The sequence below is a fragment of the Crinia signifera genome, chromosome 2, assembly GCF_055691185.1.
Source record: "Crinia signifera chromosome 2, ASM5569118v1, whole genome shotgun sequence".
NCBI lineage: Eukaryota > Metazoa > Chordata > Amphibia > Anura > Myobatrachidae > Crinia > Crinia signifera.
Window position 1 is genome coordinate 349,632,052 of NC_139218.1, and position 21,226 is coordinate 349,653,277.

Genomic DNA, 21,226 nt, shown 5'->3' on the forward strand with positions numbered 1-21,226 from the left:
ATTACACGTCTGACAGGACCCAGTCCCAGCCGCCGCAGCCAGCCAGGCGCCCCGCCCCCTGTGTCACTCACAGCCCCGCCACGCCCACTAAGCGGCCGGGATGGGTGATGTGGGAGGGGGAGGAGGCAGCGGCTACCATCTGCGATTGGCTGAGAACGAACTCCCTTCTGTCAGGGCGGCCACTCCCCCCCCTCTCCCTCCAGTCAGGAGTGGGCGAGGCCTGAGCGCGTGACACGGCACGGTGGGTTCCAGTAAACTGCAGCCTGTTGCCGGGGGCAGCCCGGAGTCACTCAGACGCTCAGCAACAGGCAGCGGGCGAGGATCCGCGTTAGCGCTGTCCCAGCCAGTGACGCAGCTTTCCGTCCGGCCTGAGCGCGGGGTCCCGCAGCATCTCTGGCCCCGGCGCGGAGCCGCAGCCCCTCTGCCCCCGGCGCGGAGCCGCTCCCATGAAGTGACTGAAACTTTCTATCTCTTCTCACTGCGCAGCCCCCCGGGTTTTCGGGAGCCTCCAGAGAGCCGGCAGCTATGGCAGAAGCCCCGCAGCCCTTGGTGGACATTGACCCGGATTTTGAGCCCCAGTCCCGGCCCAGGTCGTGCACTTGGCCCCTTCCCCGGCCGGAATTTAACCCGAGCAACTCGGCCAACTCGTCCCCGGCACCGTCGCTGCAGCCGGAGCCCGCCGCGGGCAATGTGGACTTTATGAGCCTCCTGGAGGAGAGTGAGGACTACGAGCCGGCGGAGACACTGGGGGTGTGCGGGGGGGACTTTCAGTGCCGGCTGCAGCAGCAGCAGCACCCGCAGCAGCACCCCCAGGCTGGAGCCCTGCATGCCCCGCCAGGTGTGCCAGCCCTGTCCCCCTCCTCCTCCCCGTCCCCCCTGGGAGCCCAGCAGCCCCGCAAGAGCAGCTCCTCCCGCCGCAACGCCTGGGGCAACTTGTCCTACGCCGATCTCATCAGCCAGGCAATAGAGAGCTCCCCGGAGAAGCGGCTCACCCTCTCCCAGATCTACGACTGGATGGTCAAGAGTGTCCCTTACTTCAAGGACAAGGGGGACAGCAACAGTTCGGCTGGCTGGAAGGTGAGTCTGGCAGGGGCTGGTGCTGAGGCTGCAGAGTTATCTGGGACCTGTAGACAGGAGATAAAGTGGATCAGTGGCCATGGTGGCAGGGTAGGGGACAGGTGGGCCAGTGGCTATGGTGGCAGGGTAGGGGACACGTGGGTCAGTGGCCATGGTGGCAGGACAGGGGACAGGTTGATCAGTGGCCATGGTGGCGCTGTAGGGGACAGGTTGATCAGTGGCCATGGTGGCAGGACAGGGGATAGGTGGCTCAGTGACCATGGTGGTAGGGGACAGGTGGATCAGTGACCATGGTGGTAGGGGACAGGTGGCTCAGTGACCATGGTGGTAGGGGACAGGTGGCTCAGTGACCATGGTGGTAGGGGACAGGTGGATCAGTGACCATGGTGGTAGGGGACAGGTGGATCAGTGACCATGGTGGTAGGGGACAGGTGGATCAGTGACCATGGTGGTAGGGGACAGGTGGATCAGTGACCATGGTGGTAGGGGACAGGTGGATCAGTGACCATGGTGGTAGGGGACAGGTGGATCAGTGACCATGGTGGTAGGGGACAGGTGGATCAGTGACCATGGTGGTAGGGGACAGGTGGATCAGTGACCATGGTGGTAGGGGACAGGTGGATCAGTGACCATGGTGGTAGGGGGCAGGTGGATCAGTATTTATCAAGGCAGAGTAGATGAGATGGTTACACATAGCTGGGGAACTTGGCACGATTTCGGGTGCACAACCATCAGCGTTTGCAGGGTGCACAACCATAGTGTCAGGTTCTCCTGAAGCACATCAGGTGATGCTTATATCCTATAAAGTGCAGACACCTAGAGGTCACCTCCTGGGAGCTCTGGTGGCAGACTGTCAGATGCATGTATGTGATTGGACCTGAAAGGGATGTGTCTGCTTTGGATGGGACTCTGGGGACCCTGTCTGTGTCTGTGCTGCTATTAGTGAGGCTCCAAAGCTCAGGACTGATTTACTGAAGCTATTCCCATAACACTGAATATAATGGAAAAGGGTCTCAGAGCTTCTATGATCATAGAGGGGCACTGAACTCCTAGAAGGGGCACACAAAACAGGACCCTGTTGTAACCCACCAACCCCCCCTTTCCCAAAGTACATTGTTTAGTGACTGATTCTCTCAACTCTGTTTCCTCTTAGTTCATCCTGAGGAAGAGTGGAGTCTCAGGTTACCAGTCCCATAGATTAGAGAATAGCAATTCTTTTGTGGAATGTAACGTTATTGTATATGTATGGACTGATAATAATGTACCAAATATATACAAAGAAAGAACAGACAAAGTTTTATTTGTCTCTATTGGACAGTTTTTTTTTGGTCAGGTGTCACAATAGTTGGTTAACTCTTCCAAAAAGAAATATAATAATAATAAAAAAAATATATATATAATTTTTTTTCTGTACATTGTTGTTGTGCTCTCCGTGTTCCTGGCCTTATATGAACTGTGCTCATGTTTCCTTGCATTGCCCCTAAGGGTTCCCTTTGATATTTTTCTCTTATCGCTGAAACAGTTTATTTATACCATTGACAATGCATTAAATAAAGTGGACGGAAGAGGGACTGCTTATTTTCGTGGAACATCTGCTCTCTGGACTAGACCGTCCTTTCTGACCCAGTGTAATGATAATTAGCTGTGTGAATGTAAATGGTTCCCGGACGCGGGTGTGATGAAACCTTAGTGACCGTACTGTAACCCCTTTAATTCCCGATGTGTCCCATACACTCTGTAATGGTCGGCAAAATCCCCCCAAATCATATCTGTTATGAAATCACCCTCGCTCGAGAAATTTTACATGACATTCCTTTTTTTTTCCTTGTACATTATTTCATAACTCATATGAAGTGTGCCACAAGCTAAGCACTAGCACCTGTTGCCTATTCCTTGTGAAGCCAGTACATGTAAATCTCAGTATATCACATTGCTGCTGATATTGTTTATAACTTTCCACAACAATGTATAGTATGTCAGCGTTTCTCAGTCGTGGTCCTCAAGGCATATTAACAATCCCAAGTTTTCAGGATATCCATGCTTGAGCACAGAAGATTAAGTTAAAATGATTGAAGTACTAATTAAGTCACCTGTGCTGAAGTATCCTTTAAAACTTGCCTTGAGGAATGATGTTGGGAAACACTGATCTAGGGGCTAGAATCTGATAATTTAAGCGGAGTAAACACTAAAAGGTATATCTGCCGATCAATTGATCTGCAAATATCTCTGTCATTGGATCCTGCAGTGTGTACTCCATACACGCTGCCTGTTCCCTGACCTCACAACTGGGCATGCGTTCACCCAGTTGAGCTGTCATTCACCACCGTCTTGTATGGGGGGTCAGCGAATCACCCGTTCACACAGATGGTGTGCACAGCTGACGCGATATGTCTCAAGAATATTGTTCACACCTATCGCTGGAACACACTGGCCAATGGTCCACTGATATATTGGCCAGTGTTTACCCAGCATTATCCATGTTTACATGGTTTGGGCTGTCTGCTGATGTTGATGCATGTCTATTTTCTATAAAAACTTTATTTACAAAACTGCATTTCACACTTAGATTTTGAAATACTTTTTTTGGCACTGATTTGTTAATATGTTGGCCAATTATTCAGGCTCCCAATTTGTGAGTCGACAAAACAAAATCTCTGTTTTAATATTACAGGACATGTCTTGAACTGTGATTTGAAGTTCTTTCTTCAGCGTTCTCCAGGCTTATCTGTAAATCAGTGACTTTGTTTGTTTCCTCCTCCAGTGAGGCATTCTTGCCTAGTGCTGAATCCCATTGGTTAGCATGCGCCATTCGTTTGCCGCAAATCGCCTTGTCCAAAACAAGTGACGTCCTTTTGTTTTCATGAAGGGAAATCTCTTATTTCCCGATGACGAGTCGTGCCATCGTCTGGTACCCGTAACATTGACAAATCACACTTGTCCCTATGCAACAAGTGCTCTCAGAAAAATAGCCAACTCCTTTGTGCAAAAGTTTTATTCAAATTCTTTCAAGGATTAAACTTCACATGCCATTTACAAGACAAAAGCAAATTGTATGTGCGTTTTTTTTTTTTGCCAGGAGGGTCGACCCTTATTTAGCCCAGCATTTACTTTTTTCGGAGCTGGCAAACCCAAAAATAGCTATAGCATTTTGTCAGACCTGTAACCTGTAAGGACATGAAGATTCGCATGCAAATCACATCATAAAATGATGTCTATAAATGAAGGCTTAAGCTCGCATTGAAGATTTAATAACATAAGAAAGAAATGGTGCTGGCGAGAGAAATAATGTTGTAAAACTAATGAGATACTAAATGGGAAATAATTAGTATGTGAGCTTTTTAATAAAAGAATGGATTAAGTAATTAGCTGCATGTTTGAAATAGGTGGGTTCAAGGTAACTGATTGTCTTGTACAATTCACTGTGTACAAAAAGCTGGTGTCATCTTGCCTTGGTGTCAGTTGTGTTCCGTGCCATCGCTGCACACATTGGCCGTTAATGAATCTTTATAGGATCTGTGTTACAGGTTTGTTTTGTTGCAGTTGGTTTACAAGTTAGATAATGACTGGGAACTGTGTTCTCTTAAATTTCTAATGCAAGGGTGTCGTGGATCTGGTGATCTTTGTTTGTTTGGGTTTCAGAACACTTTTTGGGGGGTGGACATGTGATTGGTACATACACTATGCCAGTGATTTTCAACCTTTTTTACCTTGCAGCACACTAAATAAGATTTTAAAATTGCCAAGGCACACCATGAGATCCCCACAGGGCAAAACACATTGGCCCTCGCAGGAAAAAAGCAAACCTATTGGCCCCCATATATAAAAAAACAATCACACTGGTCCCCACAGGTAACAAAAATAAAATACATTGGCCCTTTACATGAAAAGAAGAAATCAGTAAAAAATAGTTGAACTGGTGGTGGCTGTAAACTGGTTTGGGCATCTTTAGATCTGGGGGCACACTTGAGATCAGTGAAGGGCACACTAGTGTGCCAAGTCACACTGGTTGAAAAACACTGCACTATGCAATACATGCTATTGTCTCTCTTGTTAGATACAATGACACACAAGCATACAAAGTATTGGATAGTGTTGTACTTCTTGCAGGTGATTCAATTGTTTTATGTGGCGCAATGATTCATGGGTTCCCAATGGGGCAATTCCTTTATCGCGCTGATTGTAGACCGATAAATGGTGATATTTAGTATAGTTGGTACTTCTATTATTCTACAGATAATGTACTAAACTGTGTGGCAAGTCTTATAATATTCAGATCAGCTACACTTGTCTTTGCTGATACCATTGGGTAATATAGAAGAGAAAAAAGAAAATATTGTTAAAGCCATGTGCTGTTTATTATAGATTTACTGTATTACACTTAATTCAATCTTTGTTCTAATAAAAAAATTGACCTGGGGAAAATGATAAAACTTTTACTTTTTTTGTTTTTATTTTTGAATGCAATACATTAAGTGCACAAGTGGGTCAATAGGTAATAGCTGTGGCGGCAATTTGTGATTTTACAAGGGTAGCGACATCTAGTGTTCACTCTAGCACCCTGCACCCAGTGAGTTGGCAGGGCATATTTTAATTTTGAAGTTCAAAACATTAGATGTGATGTATTGCTAGAGACATCATCCCATCCAAACTTTTTCCCTTCAAAATTAAAGTATTTCCTCGTCCCTTATTGTATGCAGTGTGCTAGAGTGAGCACTAGCAGCACCAACAGTGTCTCAGGGAACATCACCAATGTGTGAATCTTATAGACCTGAGTCATGGTCAATGGGCCCAAAGTGATTCTGATCTAGTTTTCATGTTGCTATTGATAACCAGGTCACTTAAATCCTATTTCTTCTTGTAAAGACTCCTCTTACTATAAGCCGAGTAAGCAGAGGTGTATGTATCAGAGAGGATGATAAAAGCAGGCCATGCCTGGTTCACAAGAGGAAATAGCAGGGGTGGAGCAGACTGACAGAAACCCACAACTGTGGCAGATGTGAATAATCCTAGCTTCACTTGTAATATGACTAATGCCCCAAAACGCACATGAATCGCCCTCTGCAAATGTAATATTTGCATAGCTTACTCACACGGTGGTTCTTTTATTAGGGATTTGAGACTTCAGCTTTTAAAAACTGAACCCAATTTATAATGTTCATGAACTAATATAGTGTGTGGGAGGGAATTGTAGGCTGATTGCTGTTAATGAGTAATCATTAGGCTGAGCTCCAGCTCTGTGCCAAGCTAAAGGGAAGTTGCTGGTCTAATGGCTTTACCTTGTCCTAGCTAAGTGTCCTGTGGTTCTTCTGCTGTTGTGGAACTGAAGGTCCCATCATGCCTTCCCAGCAGACATTCTGGTTCATGTAGTTCCTCAGCATTTGCATCTGCTTTGAGGGTATATACAGGAATCTGAATACTCCTGCTGCTCAGTGTGTATGCGATTATGCCCAGCTGTCCATACACGCTGGACATAATCGCCCAGTGTGTACGGACCTTTTAAACCACATAACTATCAACCTTTTCTTTAAACTTTATTAGATTTTTATTTATTTTTTGTTTTGTGCAGTTCCAGGTAGTTCAGATAGCACTGTGTTGACCCACCAGTATAACATGTAAATGGTTAACTTTCCTTAGTTGTATTTATGGCCCACGTTGCTGCCTTCATTCAGATTCATTGGGACATGAGCCCATTAAAAGTCGCCTCTTCCTGCTACTGGCTTGCAGGGAGACTTTTATAACGTGCAGTTTTTAATATTAAAATAGACACTTTTTTGCACAAGAAAGACATTGTCAGTTTATTTTCATCACAAGGTTTTTTTTATTCACAGCGTGGGATGTTTATGGAAACTGTTGCCCAGGTAACTGCAGAAAAAGGTAACCCCTTGCAACTAAACTGCATTTAGTATGGCGTAGGAAATGCCTCGGAATGAAGGGTTCACATTCTCCCATCAGTAAATGTCAAAAGCCCGCCCCGCTGTATTAACGTCCCTTTCCCCTGTCAGCCTTCTACCTAGCACACGCTTACACAAGTTTTTCAGCAAAGTACAAATTCAGTTGAAATGCTCTGTTTTTCTGCGCACTGTATTGGAATGAGCCATGAAAATAACCCATGGGCTATGTTTTCCTCTTAGACCTGTGAGTAAATAACCATTCAGTGGTGAGCTATATGCAGATAGACCGGCTTTGTGTGGTAAGCCAGGATCTCAGAGACTTGGCACAGCATTCACAGGAGTTCCTCAGTGGATTTCCCTGAGGGTTTCTGCTGTTGTGTCTCCTCTTGTTAGCATGTACATGTACACTCTGTGCTGTGATAACAGGGAGCTTTTCTGTGTCTAAGAACGTATGTTCAAATGCATCAAGTATTCCTTTTGTTTCACACATCTAATGCTTGTAAGCTTGCTATTGTCACATCAAGAACTCCGCTGAGGTGCTGGTGCGACAGTGCTGCCGTGACACCAGCTAATGACTATCTAGCACTGGACTTTTTTCTTGTCTTTATTCAGGAGGGGGAGGGGGCTGTAGTGACTTCCAGGGTGTTATAACTCCCCAACATGCCAGGGGTTTGTAACCTGTTGCTCTACAACTCTTGGCTTAATAACTCCAGCTTGCTGCGGCATGCCTGTTTCGTGTCAGTGTGTGTGAACGGATCATCACTTTTTAGATGTGATTTAAAAAAAAATTGAGATTGTTTAGAAAATTCGATATTCGGTTGTGTTTTTTTATATGTCCGATGCCATAGGTAACTTTCAGTTGTGTTTCCATACTGTTCTGAAATATCAAACTGGTTTTACATTTAATAATCTCGTGAAATGCATAACCTTCAACTTTGTCCCATCCTTATACTTGGAAAACGTCGTGCACTGTGTATATTGCTGACTGTTGTTTTACTCAGCAGAGAATGTGCCCAGTGTGTATTTATTTAAAAACAGGTAATGAATTCATAGTAAGGTTTTATATGTTTTTGGTTGGTGGGAAAAATGTCATCAGATTTTGTTGTGTGAAATGTCTTTGACTATCTCCCTTATTCCTCTGAGATGCACAAAATATCTGCTAAAAATGGCAACATCCACTGTGAGAGTTTTGCTAAAAATTCCAGCATCTCTCACATTTGCTATATAAATTCACATAAAAAATATGTAAAAAAGATTATCTTTTCTATATAAGGTAAATATTACAGGTCATTATGATGAATAAAAATGTTTGCCAATTTGCATATCTATTTTCACAACTTCATTTGACACTCCAACGGTTAATCCCTAATTCCTCTTGTATTTGCAAAAAAATTGTATAAAAATGATTACAATAATACTAAGATGATACTTGTAAGTTTTATACATCTCTCTTGTATTCTTCTAATTGTTTTTATACTGAAAACTCTGCAGTGTACTCTGAAGTATGACAGGAGAGGCTCTGCCTCCCCTACGTCACTGATCTTTGACATCACGGCAGCGATTCCAGACCACGGGAACAACACAATGATCATTAGTGGAGCCATCCTTGATTCAGCCCTCTCTTTTCCCTAGAAGTAATGCAAGAAGCTCTAAAGTCTCATGGATTTTATAATAGCCTTTAGAATAAATGGGTTCATTGCCGGAATATTTTCCCCAGTGACTGAATAAACCTTTATTTCTAGATTTCATTCTGAATGTGGTGTGTATACAGTAAGAGGCATAGAAACTTTGGCCTTGCAATCTTAGCAGACGTTACAAATGTAGTCGAACATTCGCCTTTGAATGAAGTGCAACAATGAGTGTTTAATGTATATTTGCAATGGTGGTTACAAATTCCAGTTCTAGACGTTGTTGTGTAGTATATTTCATAATGGGACCTGCATGAGTGTCTGTATGTGAGCAGAAGGTTGTTTTTCTGCAGCAGGTCATTCACATTGTTACCTGTTTGTTGTTTTTCTTATCCATGAACTTGGGTTCATTAGGTGTGCTTGCGGCTTCCTACTGCTCCTGTGTTTTTAATTGAAACCCCCTCTATACCTTATGGCCAGTTATTGTGTTATGTTATTTTGGGGTGTTTTGGACCATTATATGGAAGTGCCACCTGTTGTTGGGTAGAATTTAAGCTTTCCAGTCTCTTCACTAGTGCTACATACAGCTTATCTGAAGAGTTCTTAACATAGAACCATAGAATTTGACGGCAGATAAGAACCATTTGGCCCATCTAGTCTGCCCCCTTTTTTTTATCCTTCAGGTAATCTCAACCCTTTTTGATCCTTATTTCTTTGTCTTGGATGGGAAATTGATATTGGTGGCAATCATCAGGACATGGTGGGATCTGGGTGCACACTTCAGATAACGTGGATTACAAGACTGAGCTGATGTTAAATATTTAAGGATGACTTGTGCAAAAGTAGACAACGCCTTTGTAACTAAATATGTCTGCCACGCTCTTACATTCTTGTAGCAGTTTGCAATGTTCAGAGGGAAACCATTCTCTAGAGCTGACAGATCATGACTGACAACTTGACAGACTTGTTTTACTGTAAAGCTCACAAGGTTGATTTCTCTATGGGGACAGGACAAAGTGATGGCGCAGCAGCTCAAATGACTGCAGTCGTTGGTATTTCACCTGTTTTAGATCCTAGTAACGTATGTTTGTAGCAATTTCTGTTGTCTAATATAGTGGGTAGACACTACTATGAGAGCAGCAATTAACACGGGATATTGTACTTTTGTGTTCATTTAGTAATGAAAATCTCAGTGCAACATTACTATACAACATTGTTTATATTTGCTACATTTATTCCAATAACACATTTAATTCTCATCCTGCTCCTGTTTTTTCCTATCTTTTGGCTCACTTGGTGCAGGCCATCAGCAGCGACTGCTGTTGAAGAATAGCCATGCTATTCTTGATTTAGCTTTTACTTCTGGTTTTATTATTTGTATAAAAGCAATTCTTCGGAAGACCGAGGGACTTACTACTGCCTACTGGTCCTATCCTCTTCCTATGCTCATGCTTCCCAAACTTACCGCTATTTGCAGTGGTGTAGATGAAGGCTTGGGACTGCTGACTTCAGCGAACACCAAATCTGTGGCTAAGCCTTACAATTGCAAGAGAAATTAACAAAAACGAAAGTGCTCTTGCATGTATCTAGTATCTGTTTGGGCATTGTTACACATGAAACCTTGGCACCGAGCATTCTAGTTGTAAGGCCTTATGAACATTTAATAATGTTTGAAAGAATTTACTTCAAATGTTGCTCCATTCCAACATGAATTGCCACAAGGGAACACCTTTCCGGTAACAAGGGGGGGGGGGGGGGGGATTAAATTTGTCCGATTGGCACCCATTAATTTTGGGTTTCCATCAAACAATTCAATTCACCACTAGTGTGAATAATTTGTGACTGAGGGGTAGATTTATTAAGCTTGGTGAAGTGATAAAGTGTCTGGTTTCTATCACCAACCAATCAGCTCCTACCTGTAATTTTTCAAACCAAGCCTGTAACTTCACAATTAGGAGCTGATTGGCCGATGATAAAAACCAGACACTTTATCACTTCACCGAGCTTAATAATTCTGCCCCTGAGAATAAAATTTCCATACCTGCGACTAGATTAGTCAAAGCTAGTGGTGTAGCTAAACATGTCCCATGGAAAAGTTTCCATATTACTGTAACTGGTTGCAGTGGGGGGGCTGGGCCCTGGAGGAGAGCCAGGCAAATAGTAGCCTCACTCCTGCCCCCACTACAGCTGCACCCTTGGTCCGAGCCCTAGACTAATGCTGGCCACACATCAGACCAACTTTCCTCCAACCATCAAACTAGTTGGTTGGTTGGACTGAAAATCTGGTACTGTTGGGGGCAAATGCCAATAAGAAATTTGCTCATAAACTCAGGAGAATGGACAAAAACATTCAGTTAAATTGTTTAAATCAAATAGGTAGAACTACAGTACATTGTCTGAGTGACAGTTGTTGTCCATTTTACGATTGGGAAACAAATGACTTTAATTACAAATTACATTTGCTCCTATCCAGTACCAGGTTTGGATGGTTGGAGGAAAGTTGGTCATATATATCTATATCTATAGATATAGATATAGATATAGATATATATGACCAACTTTCCTCCAACCATCCAAACCTGGTACTGGATAGGAGCAAATGTAATTTGTAATTAAAGTCATTTGTTTCCCAATCGTAAAATGGACAACAACTGTCACTCAGACAATGTACTGTAGTTCTACCTATTTGATTTAAACAATTTAACTGAATGTTTTTGTCCATTCTCCTGAGTTTATGAGCAAATTTCTTATTGTCATTTGCCCCCAACAGTACCAGATTTTCAGTCCAACCAACCAACTAGTTGGATGGTTGGAGGAAAGTTGGTCTGATGTGTGGCCAGCATTAGTCTAGGGCTCGGACCAAGGGTGCAGCTGTAGTGGGGGCAGGAGTGAGGCTACTATTTGCCTGGCTCTCCTCCAGGGCCCAGCCCCCCCACTGCAACCAGTTACAGTAATATGGAAACTTTTCCATGGGACATGTTTAGCTACACCACTAGCTTTGACTAATCTAGTCGCAGGTATGGAAATTTTATTCTCAGGGGCAGATTTATTAAGCTTGGTGAAGTGATAAAGTGTCTGGTTTCTATCACCAACCAATCAGCTCCTACCTGTAATTTTTCAAACCAAGCCTGTAACTTCACAATTAGGAGCTGATTGGCCGATGATAAAAACCAGACACTTTATCACTTCACCGAGCTTAATAAATCTGCCCCTGAGAATAAAATTTCCATACCTGCGACTAGATTAGTCAAAGCTAGTGGTGTAGCTAAACATGTCCCATGGAAAAGTTTCCATATTACTGTAACTGGTTGCAGTGGGGGGGCTGGGCCCTGGAGGAGAGCCAGGCAAATAGTAGCCTCACTCCTGCCCCCACTACAGCTGCACCCTTGGTCCGAGCCCTAGACTAATGCTGGCCACACATCAGACCAACTTTCCTCCAACCATCCAACTAGTTGGTTGGTTGGACTGAAAATCTGGTACTGTTGGGGGCAAATGCCAATAAGAAATTTGCTCATAAACTCAGGAGAATGGACAAAAACATTCAGTTAAATTGTTTAAATCAAATAGGTAGAACTACAGTACATTGTCTGAGTGACAGTTGTTGTCCATTTTACGATTGGGAAACAAATGACTTTAATTACAAATTACATTTGCTCCTATCCAGTACCAGGTTTGGATGGTTGGAGGAAAGTTGGTCATATATATCTATATCTATATCTATATATATATATATATATATATATCTATATCTATATCTCTCTTTCTTGTGGCTGCTTGATGTGTGATGGTGTGTGTGTGACTGGCTGTATTCTGGGAAATCCTATAACAGTCCTAGTTTTTGAGAGAAGCCTCAATCTGCTATTACCTGTGTAGTGTTCCATGTAGCATTTCCTTATGCAAAGCTTGCACTCTACTTCTGTGGATGTTCTCTTGATTGCAATTCACAGTGGTTTCCAACTCCAGTACCCTCAACAGGTCATGTTTTTAGGGATTTCTATAATCCTGCATAGTCAGTCTGTTTTGCTGGATAAGTAATTATCCCACCTGTTTTTACAAATAAAAAAACCAACCTGAAAACATGACCTGTTTAGGGTACTTGAGCACTAGAACTGAAAAACACTACAATATCCTGTAGTATCGTGTTTTACAGTGTTTTTTAATGGTAAAAATTGGTAAGATATTTAGATCATTATGCAACGTATACAATTTCTGTGCAACAGACAATTCAAGTTAAGCAATCAATATACAGAAAGGGGAGAGCACAGATTGCCCTCCGGCGGTGTCTGCAGTGTCAAAGTTGTAAGGCTCAGAATTCTGAAACATTAGCATTGCTTAGAATAGCTTGTCTAAAAGGCCACAGATTAGATCACCAAGTATGACAAAGTTTTCTCATGCACGCCAAATGGATTAGGTTGCTTAAAGAGGAATACAGAATAATAACACAAATACAATCTGATTCATTTATCTATAAAGGTCAATAGAGGCTACAGTGTCTTCTTAATGAACAACTGTTTTGTTAAACGAAACTCCCCCAGATTATCATGCAGGCAAAAAAATAACTTAATCGGCCTATACAGCAAAGGTAACGATTGTGAGTCTTCAGTTGTGCTGGTCCTCCTGAACTTAATGGCGCTCATACAATTTGTTTATAATGCTGCTTAAATTGACATTCTAAAGCCCATTACAGTGTTCTGTAGCCTTAGTACTCCTCCGCAAGATGTATGCCAGTTCTCATTAAACTCTGCTAAGGCCGGGTAGCTTTTTTTACAAAAATACTGATCTTCTGCACACCACTATACATATGACGCACAAGCAGACCATGCTGATTAAAATATGCAGCATGCCTCTTTTCTGTGTGTGATTGCAGTTGAATTTGCATATGAAATGCTATGTTACTGCATACCATTTTAATCACCAAGGTCTGCTTGTGCATCTTCTATGGATAGCAGTGCATATAAGACCTATTTAAAAGGAGAAAAAGTCTTTAAAAAAAAAAAGAAGCTCTAAACTTACCTCATCTTGTTCACACTTCTAAAGGCTCAAAGGCATATTGAAGATTAAGGTGCATACACACTGGGGTTTTTCCCCAGCATATATGCACAGCAATGATGGGGAAAATCGCTGGGCTGAAAATCGCTCAGTGCATACACACTCAGCGTTTTTCACCCGTCTAAGTGATTTTCCCAGGGGTGGACAACTCTCCATAGCAGGACACTATGGGCAGATGAGCGGCGGCCGTACACACTGGGCGGCTTTTGAGCTAAAAGCAACTCAAACAACAAACAACAAAATTGAGCTGCTTTAAGCTCAGTCACCCAGTGTGTATGGGCCTTTAGAGTTTGTATGGCAGATAAGAACCACTTGGCCCTAGTTTGCCATATATAATTTTTATTTTTTTGGGTCAGCAGCCAATCAATTTACAATGATGTTTTTGGATTGTGGAAAGAACCTCCGCAAGCATTGGGAAAATATATAAACTCCATCCAGTTAAGCGCATGGTGGGAATCAAACAGACCTTGATCTTACTATACCATGTATCATGCTCTCCGGTCTTACCAGTCTCCACTGGCTGACCAAGCCAGCTATATACAAATGGGAATTTGACATTTGTGCGCACCACATGTATACTGAACATTGTGATCCTTTGGGGGTCCTAGATATGGCAATTAGTTGACCGCAGCAGGACTATTGACAGTACTGACTGAACTCTAATAAAACGTCCATCTTGGCAGCTGTAAACGTCCCAAAACCAGAAGACATTGTAAATTACCACTGTTTCTTATCAGCATAGAGTAGTATAATTTACTGAAATACTTAGACATCTCATAATGAACTACTGTCTAAAGCTCTGTTCATATTCGAAAGCTCAGCAGCTTAACACAGCTGCAGCACTTGTGTAGAGAAACTGCAAAGCAGCAAACACACCAACCTTTACCCTAAAAAAACACGACTGTAAAACACGTCTGCCAGTGTTAACACGCTAGGGCCTTGCCTGAGAGAAAAGGCAGCTGGAGAAATTGGTCAATAAAATGTATATCTTGCAAGGGAAACATACAGAAAAGCACTTTTGTGTACATTTAGCTGGAAACCCCTAGCACGGCACGTAGATCGTACTACACTGCTTTTGGTTTTATTAGACTAGTTTCTATGGTATGTACAAAGCATGGGTCATGTAATGATTGTATAAAAGCACCATTTGCTGGTATAGCATACGGATTTGTATTATTAGAATTTTTAAATATGCAATACTGCATATTGTAATATTACTATGAATATTTACAGTACACAAGCAGAGCTGTTATTAGAGTACATAGTTCTCAGAATTGTAAAATCTTTCACAGGGATACTTTTGTAGCTGATCACGTCTAATATAACATTTTCATGTGGAAAGTTGGGTACATGCTGGAGCCTCTTGTCCCCTGACCAGCCACTGAGCAGCTGAGTAGGCAAGCTATAGATATAACCAGCCTCATTGTTGCCGTGGCTGTGTGTCCGCTGCAATTCTTCGCACCCACACAGTGTGAAGTCTATGGGTAATGGTTACAAATATACGCAAATGCCCGAAGATGCCTTGCGCCGCCTATAAACTGGTTGCAGGTGTTAATAGTCACAGCTGCAAGGAGCATTGCTGTATCTGTATATACAGCTGCTTTATATGTCGGTCCTCACAAAGGTGGCCATACACTACTGCAAGAAGTCACAGCAGTGTATGGCCAGTCAATCCCCCTTGTGCCACCAGGGACCTTCCCAGACGGCAGTCCTTCTGCATGTGACGTATAGCATGTGATCCTGCTCCTCGCTGCTCGAAGAGGTTGCCGAGTCGGAGGTCCAACGTGCAGCAGGTTCCAGCTCAGACTCCTATACGATACGCACAGGACCGCGCATCGGATTGGATGTCAAACACCTCCGATTTGGCCGTTTTTCACCTGATTTCTCAGCCAGATCCATCGGAATTGGGTAAAAAGTGGCCAAATTTGGACTAGGGTATAGGGCCTTAAGGGGCATGTGAATTTTGCTAAGGGGGCATTTAAATTTGCCAGTCCAACTATGAGGCCAGCAAGTGTACATACAAAGAGTCAGATGAGCAGATATATTGAGCATCAGCTGTACTGCAGGCCCAACGCAATATGCGAATGAATAACACAGATGTCGGTATACACACACCCGCCGATCTGCAAATTATAATTTGCCATATTTATAACATGGACAATATATTGTACATTGGGTCAGATTCTGTGAGTTGTAATTTAGTGAGCATTCGCTAAACGACAACTCTTGGCACTAGCATGCGGAGGTGATGTGATGCCCAGCCAAGGCCGCCCGGAATGCTGGGTCCTGCCTCACGATGCGCTTGCAAAAAATTGCGGGCACAAAGCTAAAGTGCGAGTGCGCATATCACTGGCTGCTCCCAGGCTGCGTAGCCACGCCTGCCATGTTCCGGGTCGTGGCATCTGCATGTAGCGTCAAGCAGAAGCCACGGCCCTGCCTCAAGTGGTCCAGGCACATTTGCGTTGTCTGGACCGCTCCTACAAAATGCTGCCGCCTCCAGCCAGCACTGAAACTGCAATCTGATGTGACCACCGCTTCAGAGCATTGCTGAATAGCGATTTTCTCACTTCTGCTCCCAACGCTTAATCAGGCCCATTGTGTACTTGGCTTAAGTGAGTCTTGGTGCTTTTTGTTGCCAAGATTTTTTTTTTTTTTTTATATATAATACATCATTAAGACTCCTAAAAGCCCACAGAACCAGAAAGGATCATAATTAACTCATAAAATATATGCAGGATTGTAATCTATATTAAAAACGAGTCACTTTTTAGGAGTCCGATCTTTGACAGGTGGAAATGCCGCTAGATAATTGGTATCGGTGAATCACACAGCAGGAAGTTTTTTCAAAAGAAATAGTTTTTGAAGGATATTTATATATCTTTGCACACTGGATGTTCCTCGCCGTGTCCTAAAAAAAACAAAAAAACATGAAAGCAAAAATGCATTCTGGGGACGGTTAATAAATTACGGTCTTTAGAGGGCAAAGTTCGGTTGCACAGTTACAATTCTGCCACGTTGGTTAGCTGAGCGGTTACCTCAATGCGTGTGTACAAATTGCAAACAGAAGAAAATGCAAGAGGAGATGAAAACATAACTTTAGCGTATTAAAGTCCAAATCGGTGGTTTCTCGGCCTGTAGCTGTGACTTTGATCTTTTTTTTTTTTGACAAACAGATTATATAAAGTTTCGGGGACAGAGGTTGCAAAATGGTCCCGTTGTGTTTCTGATGTAACAATTAGAAGAAAATATAAAAATATTTTATTTGTACCCTGAACAAAAGTACCTGCATATCGCAGCTATTCCACAATAAATGTAAACTATATCAAAACTTGTGGTTCTACAAACGCGATGAAAGCATACAGGTTTCCCAATTCAGTTCTAAATTTGTAGAACACTTACACCTACATATTTAATAATGACTTCTGCAACCCACTGGGAAAAGTGTGGTTTTCGTATCATGTAAATTATTCCTTTCATTACCAGAAGGCTCTTAGCACAGCACATTTCTAATGGAAATGCTTCAGAACTCGTCAGATTTTACAGAAATTGCATTGTTCCCTCCACATCTGTGAGAATTCAGCACAGGGTGCACTTGTTCAGTACATGAGGGTCTAGCCAGCCGCTGCGTCATAATGCGTGTACATTTTTAAAGGAGGGGGGTGAAAAGTTTGACTTGCATATTTAACTTTTGCCAACACTGCAAGATCAAATGTACCAATTATAATTGGATAATAACTATACAGATGAGTAATTACTGTCTGCTATTAGAGAATTTAAGGTTTCTTATAATTGCAAAGTTATTCGTTATACAGCAAGCTAAACACCAAGACTAGCAATTAATTTCACACACATTAGTATTTTATGATCCTGTTATAAACGGTCCTTCCATTATGTGGGCATTCATACTCTTAGCAGCTCTTATCCGCAGGCCTTGTACACGTTCACTGTCACCTTTGTAGTAACGTAACTGTTTGCCTCCTTGAATTTTTAATCCCAGTTTGGACCCAACATTGGATACGAGACCTCTACAGTATATTGATGATTGGATGGTGTAATTAGCAGATGACCAGCAGCTGGGTGGTGAGAAGGTTAGCATTGTCTTCTCACAGAGCTTGGGTTATGGTTTCAGTCAGGTTTCTGGCGTTTTGTACGAGAATGTTCATGTGCTAGCCCAAAGCATTCTGGTAGGTTAATTAGCTTCAGACTAAATGAACTTTACTGTATGTATCTGTGTGTTTGGCAATAGGTGGTGCCAATAGGGCAGTGAATGATTAAGAAGCTCTAAAAAGGACCTGTTAATAAATAATTCTTACTTGGAGCCAAATGCTTGTGTATCCATATTGCTCCCTGTTCCGGAAACATCTATACCTCGGAAACCCATTAGTAAAACCGTAGTAAAACAGAGGTTGCAGGATTTTGTATCTTGTTCTTCAAATCATAAGATCATTAGTTTTGGTTTTTATTTATATAGAGTTTTTTTTTTTTTTACTGACTTTCAAAACAAATAGAATCCAAAAAAAAGGGGAGAATGGGGGAACAGAAAAGAAATACAACAATTTCAATTAAATAATGTATATATATGTGTGCATATCATTCCAATTAGAATTGAGATTGTGACCGCAAGTTTTGTTTCATGACACATTGCTAATTAGTGGTAGTTGCTGTGAGTTTGCACAATGTTTCTACAAAGGACACCTGTGAGAAGTGCAAAAAAAGGTAATGGAAACCAACGAGTCTTTGGCTTTTTGGGGTATTGGAAAATATTTATAAAGTGATTTTTTTATTTTTTTCCCCTTGTGTTTTACAAGTTAATTAAAAGGTGGCAATGACACATTTACCCCTCCATATGCATGTTCAAGAACTGCTCTCCTATCACTGCGACACTGCCAGTACTTGTCCTACATCATTTAACCCATTATGTGGTTTTTATTTTAATTTTTTTTAAATACTTTATTGGCAAGAATTTGTACAGCAGTTTACCATAAAACAGTACATGTTTTTATGGTACAGCAGTTTTACCATAAAAATAAAGTTTGTTTTCCTTAACTCTTCACCTGCTCAGGGAGAGTTTGCACAAAAAAGTTGTGGAAGTTTGTAATTGGATTGCAAATGGAATTAACAGTAAAGCTGGGTACACACTAAACAATATTTTAAACAAATGTGCTGATTCCAACTAGTTGGCATAACAAAATCTTCATATTGTTTAGTGCACAGGTTCTCAAACTCTGTCCTCAGGACCCCACACGGTGCATGTTTTGCGGGTCTCCTCAGAATCACAAGTTAAATAATTAGCCCCACCTTTGGATCTAATAAAATGTGTGAAGTAATGGATGCACCTGTCGGCGACCTGGAAAACGTGAACTGTGTGGGGTCCTGAGGACCGAGTTTGGGAACCCCTGGCTTAGTGTTTGTCGCTGATGTGCACTCTGGCGAGTTGTCAGCTACATCATCCGCCATGTTTAAATACAGAACAGAGGACATCCCAAATGAGGGTTATGCTGCCGAATGTAGAATGGCTCCTGCCTCTGCCCTGTAAAGCAAGTGCAAGCCCCTCCCTCCTGTCGTTCTGTCGCTGCGTACACTCATTGCATAGTGTGTGCCCAGCAAAAGAATGGCTCCTATGAACTAGCTCGCTCCAGTTGGAATGACCCTATAGTACTTATATCTAGGGACCAAGAAATTCAGGTGATGGTGAACCCTTTAAAGCTTTAAGCAGATGTGGGCAAGATGCAAACTGTAACCCGACCAGAGAAAGGAAGTAGAAATAGAAGCCGAAATAATGGTGTAGACCAAAATAGCATTGGAATTAGTAATACTTCATGATGATGATGAGGGACAAATAGAGTATAGGCAAATGTTTCAGTCTTAAAAGCTACTATTTATTTTAGAGGTAACAGCTGCCAGAAATATGGATGAGACCCAGAACATACAGTCTGTATGTGTCGGAGGACAGCAGATGGATATAGTGTTCATTCTAGCACCCACCATCTTTGAAAACCCATGCAGTTCATTTTCTCTGCCTGTGGTGTTGCTGTCTGCTGCGGTGTTTCTACCACAGGTCTGGTTTGCATATCAGTGCTGATATACAGACTGCACACTGTGCTAGAAGAACTACAGCAGGCAGCGAAGAGGAATTGCATGGGTTTTCACAAGTGGCGGGTGCTAGAATGAACACTATGGATATACATACAAAAGTGCTATTTCAGGGCTTAATTAGCACACAAGGTTCAAGATATGACGTTTGAGAGATCGGATTCCCTCCTGAGCGACTTAATTATTGGGTGGCTTCAGAATGTGTGAATCCAGTATCTGCCCTGAGAGACATTGTAAAGAGATCTCTGGAGGGTAAGGAGAACAGCCTTTACGGGAGGACCTTGGCAAGTTGCAGACTATGGCCCTTATTCAGATCTGATCGCAGTACAAATTACTCAAAATGGGCAAAACCACGTGCACTGCAGGTGGGGCAGATGTAACATGTGCAGAGAGAGTTAGATTTGTGTGAGTTATTTTGTTTCTGTGCAGGGTGAATAATGACTGCATTATTTTTACACTGCAATTTAGATTTCAGTTTCAACACACCCCACAAAAATGTAATGCGTATTTTGAGAACAAATTTGTACTGCGATCATATCTGAATAAGGGCCTATATCTTGACTTTAGCCGAAGGAAGGGCCACGTTTTAAAAATGGCAACCAGGATGTACTATACCAGTGGTTCCCAATCTTTTTTTGAATCATGGCACCTAGGGTATCAACATTTTTTTCACGGCACCCCTAGGCCAAAAAATGTCATTCGATTGGGTTTATATGCGATTCCTAGGGTCAGTTATGTATTAAAGGGCAGGATTTGCTTCTGTTTGTACATATTCTATTATTGCCAGTCTCCAGCACTGATTTTGCCCTTAAATAATTAACCATAAATAATTTGAATTGATGCTGGACCACCAACCCATGGCACCTCTGCAAGTGTCCCGAGGCACCCCAGGGAGCCACGGCACACCGTTTTGGAACCACTGATATACCATGATTTGAAAGTGTATGTTGTGGCTACAGATGGGCATTAATGGAATATTTGGATAGGGATGAATGCCTATTTGTAATCCCATCCGAACATGGACTTCTTCTGGGGTGTGGTACAAGCTTGTCAGACAGGAGAATTGAGGACATGGGTTAATCTGAAACTACTGTTAAACAATTATTATTATTATTATTATTATTATTATTCTTTTTGTTAGAATACTTACACAAAGGCTCGGTTGTTGCCTCACCCATACTGTAATTGCACATGTGGATTACACTGTGGTAAAGCCGTGTTAAAGAGCACTATACTAATACTAAGTATGTAACTACACACATGATATAGTTGAAAATAATTATCATCTTTTTTACTTTATTCTCTAAAATTAGTCTTTGAAGGGGAGTATATAAATAGTGACTCTTTAAAGACCGCTGAAGAGTATGTGGTAGATTTCACGGACTGGTTTGGCCAGTCCTGCTGTAAAAGTTTGCATATGACGGCTATATTTGTATTCATTTCACATTTTCATAAAGTGTAATCGATGCGAACTAGATATTCATTCTT

General features: G+C 42.2%; 1 protein-coding gene across 1 annotated transcript in view; it reads left to right on the forward strand.

Moving 5' to 3' along the window:
* Positions 1-214: 214 nt before the first annotated feature.
* FOXO1 (forkhead box O1) overlaps positions 215-21,226 on the forward strand; it is a 49,813-nt gene continuing 28,801 nt past the window's right edge. The window contains exon 1 of the mRNA XM_083169742.1: positions 215-1,077. Coding sequence (XP_083025868.1) covers positions 526-1,077 — 552 coding nt within the window. The 5' untranslated portion in view covers positions 215-525. The remainder of the gene's footprint in view (positions 1,078-21,226) is intronic.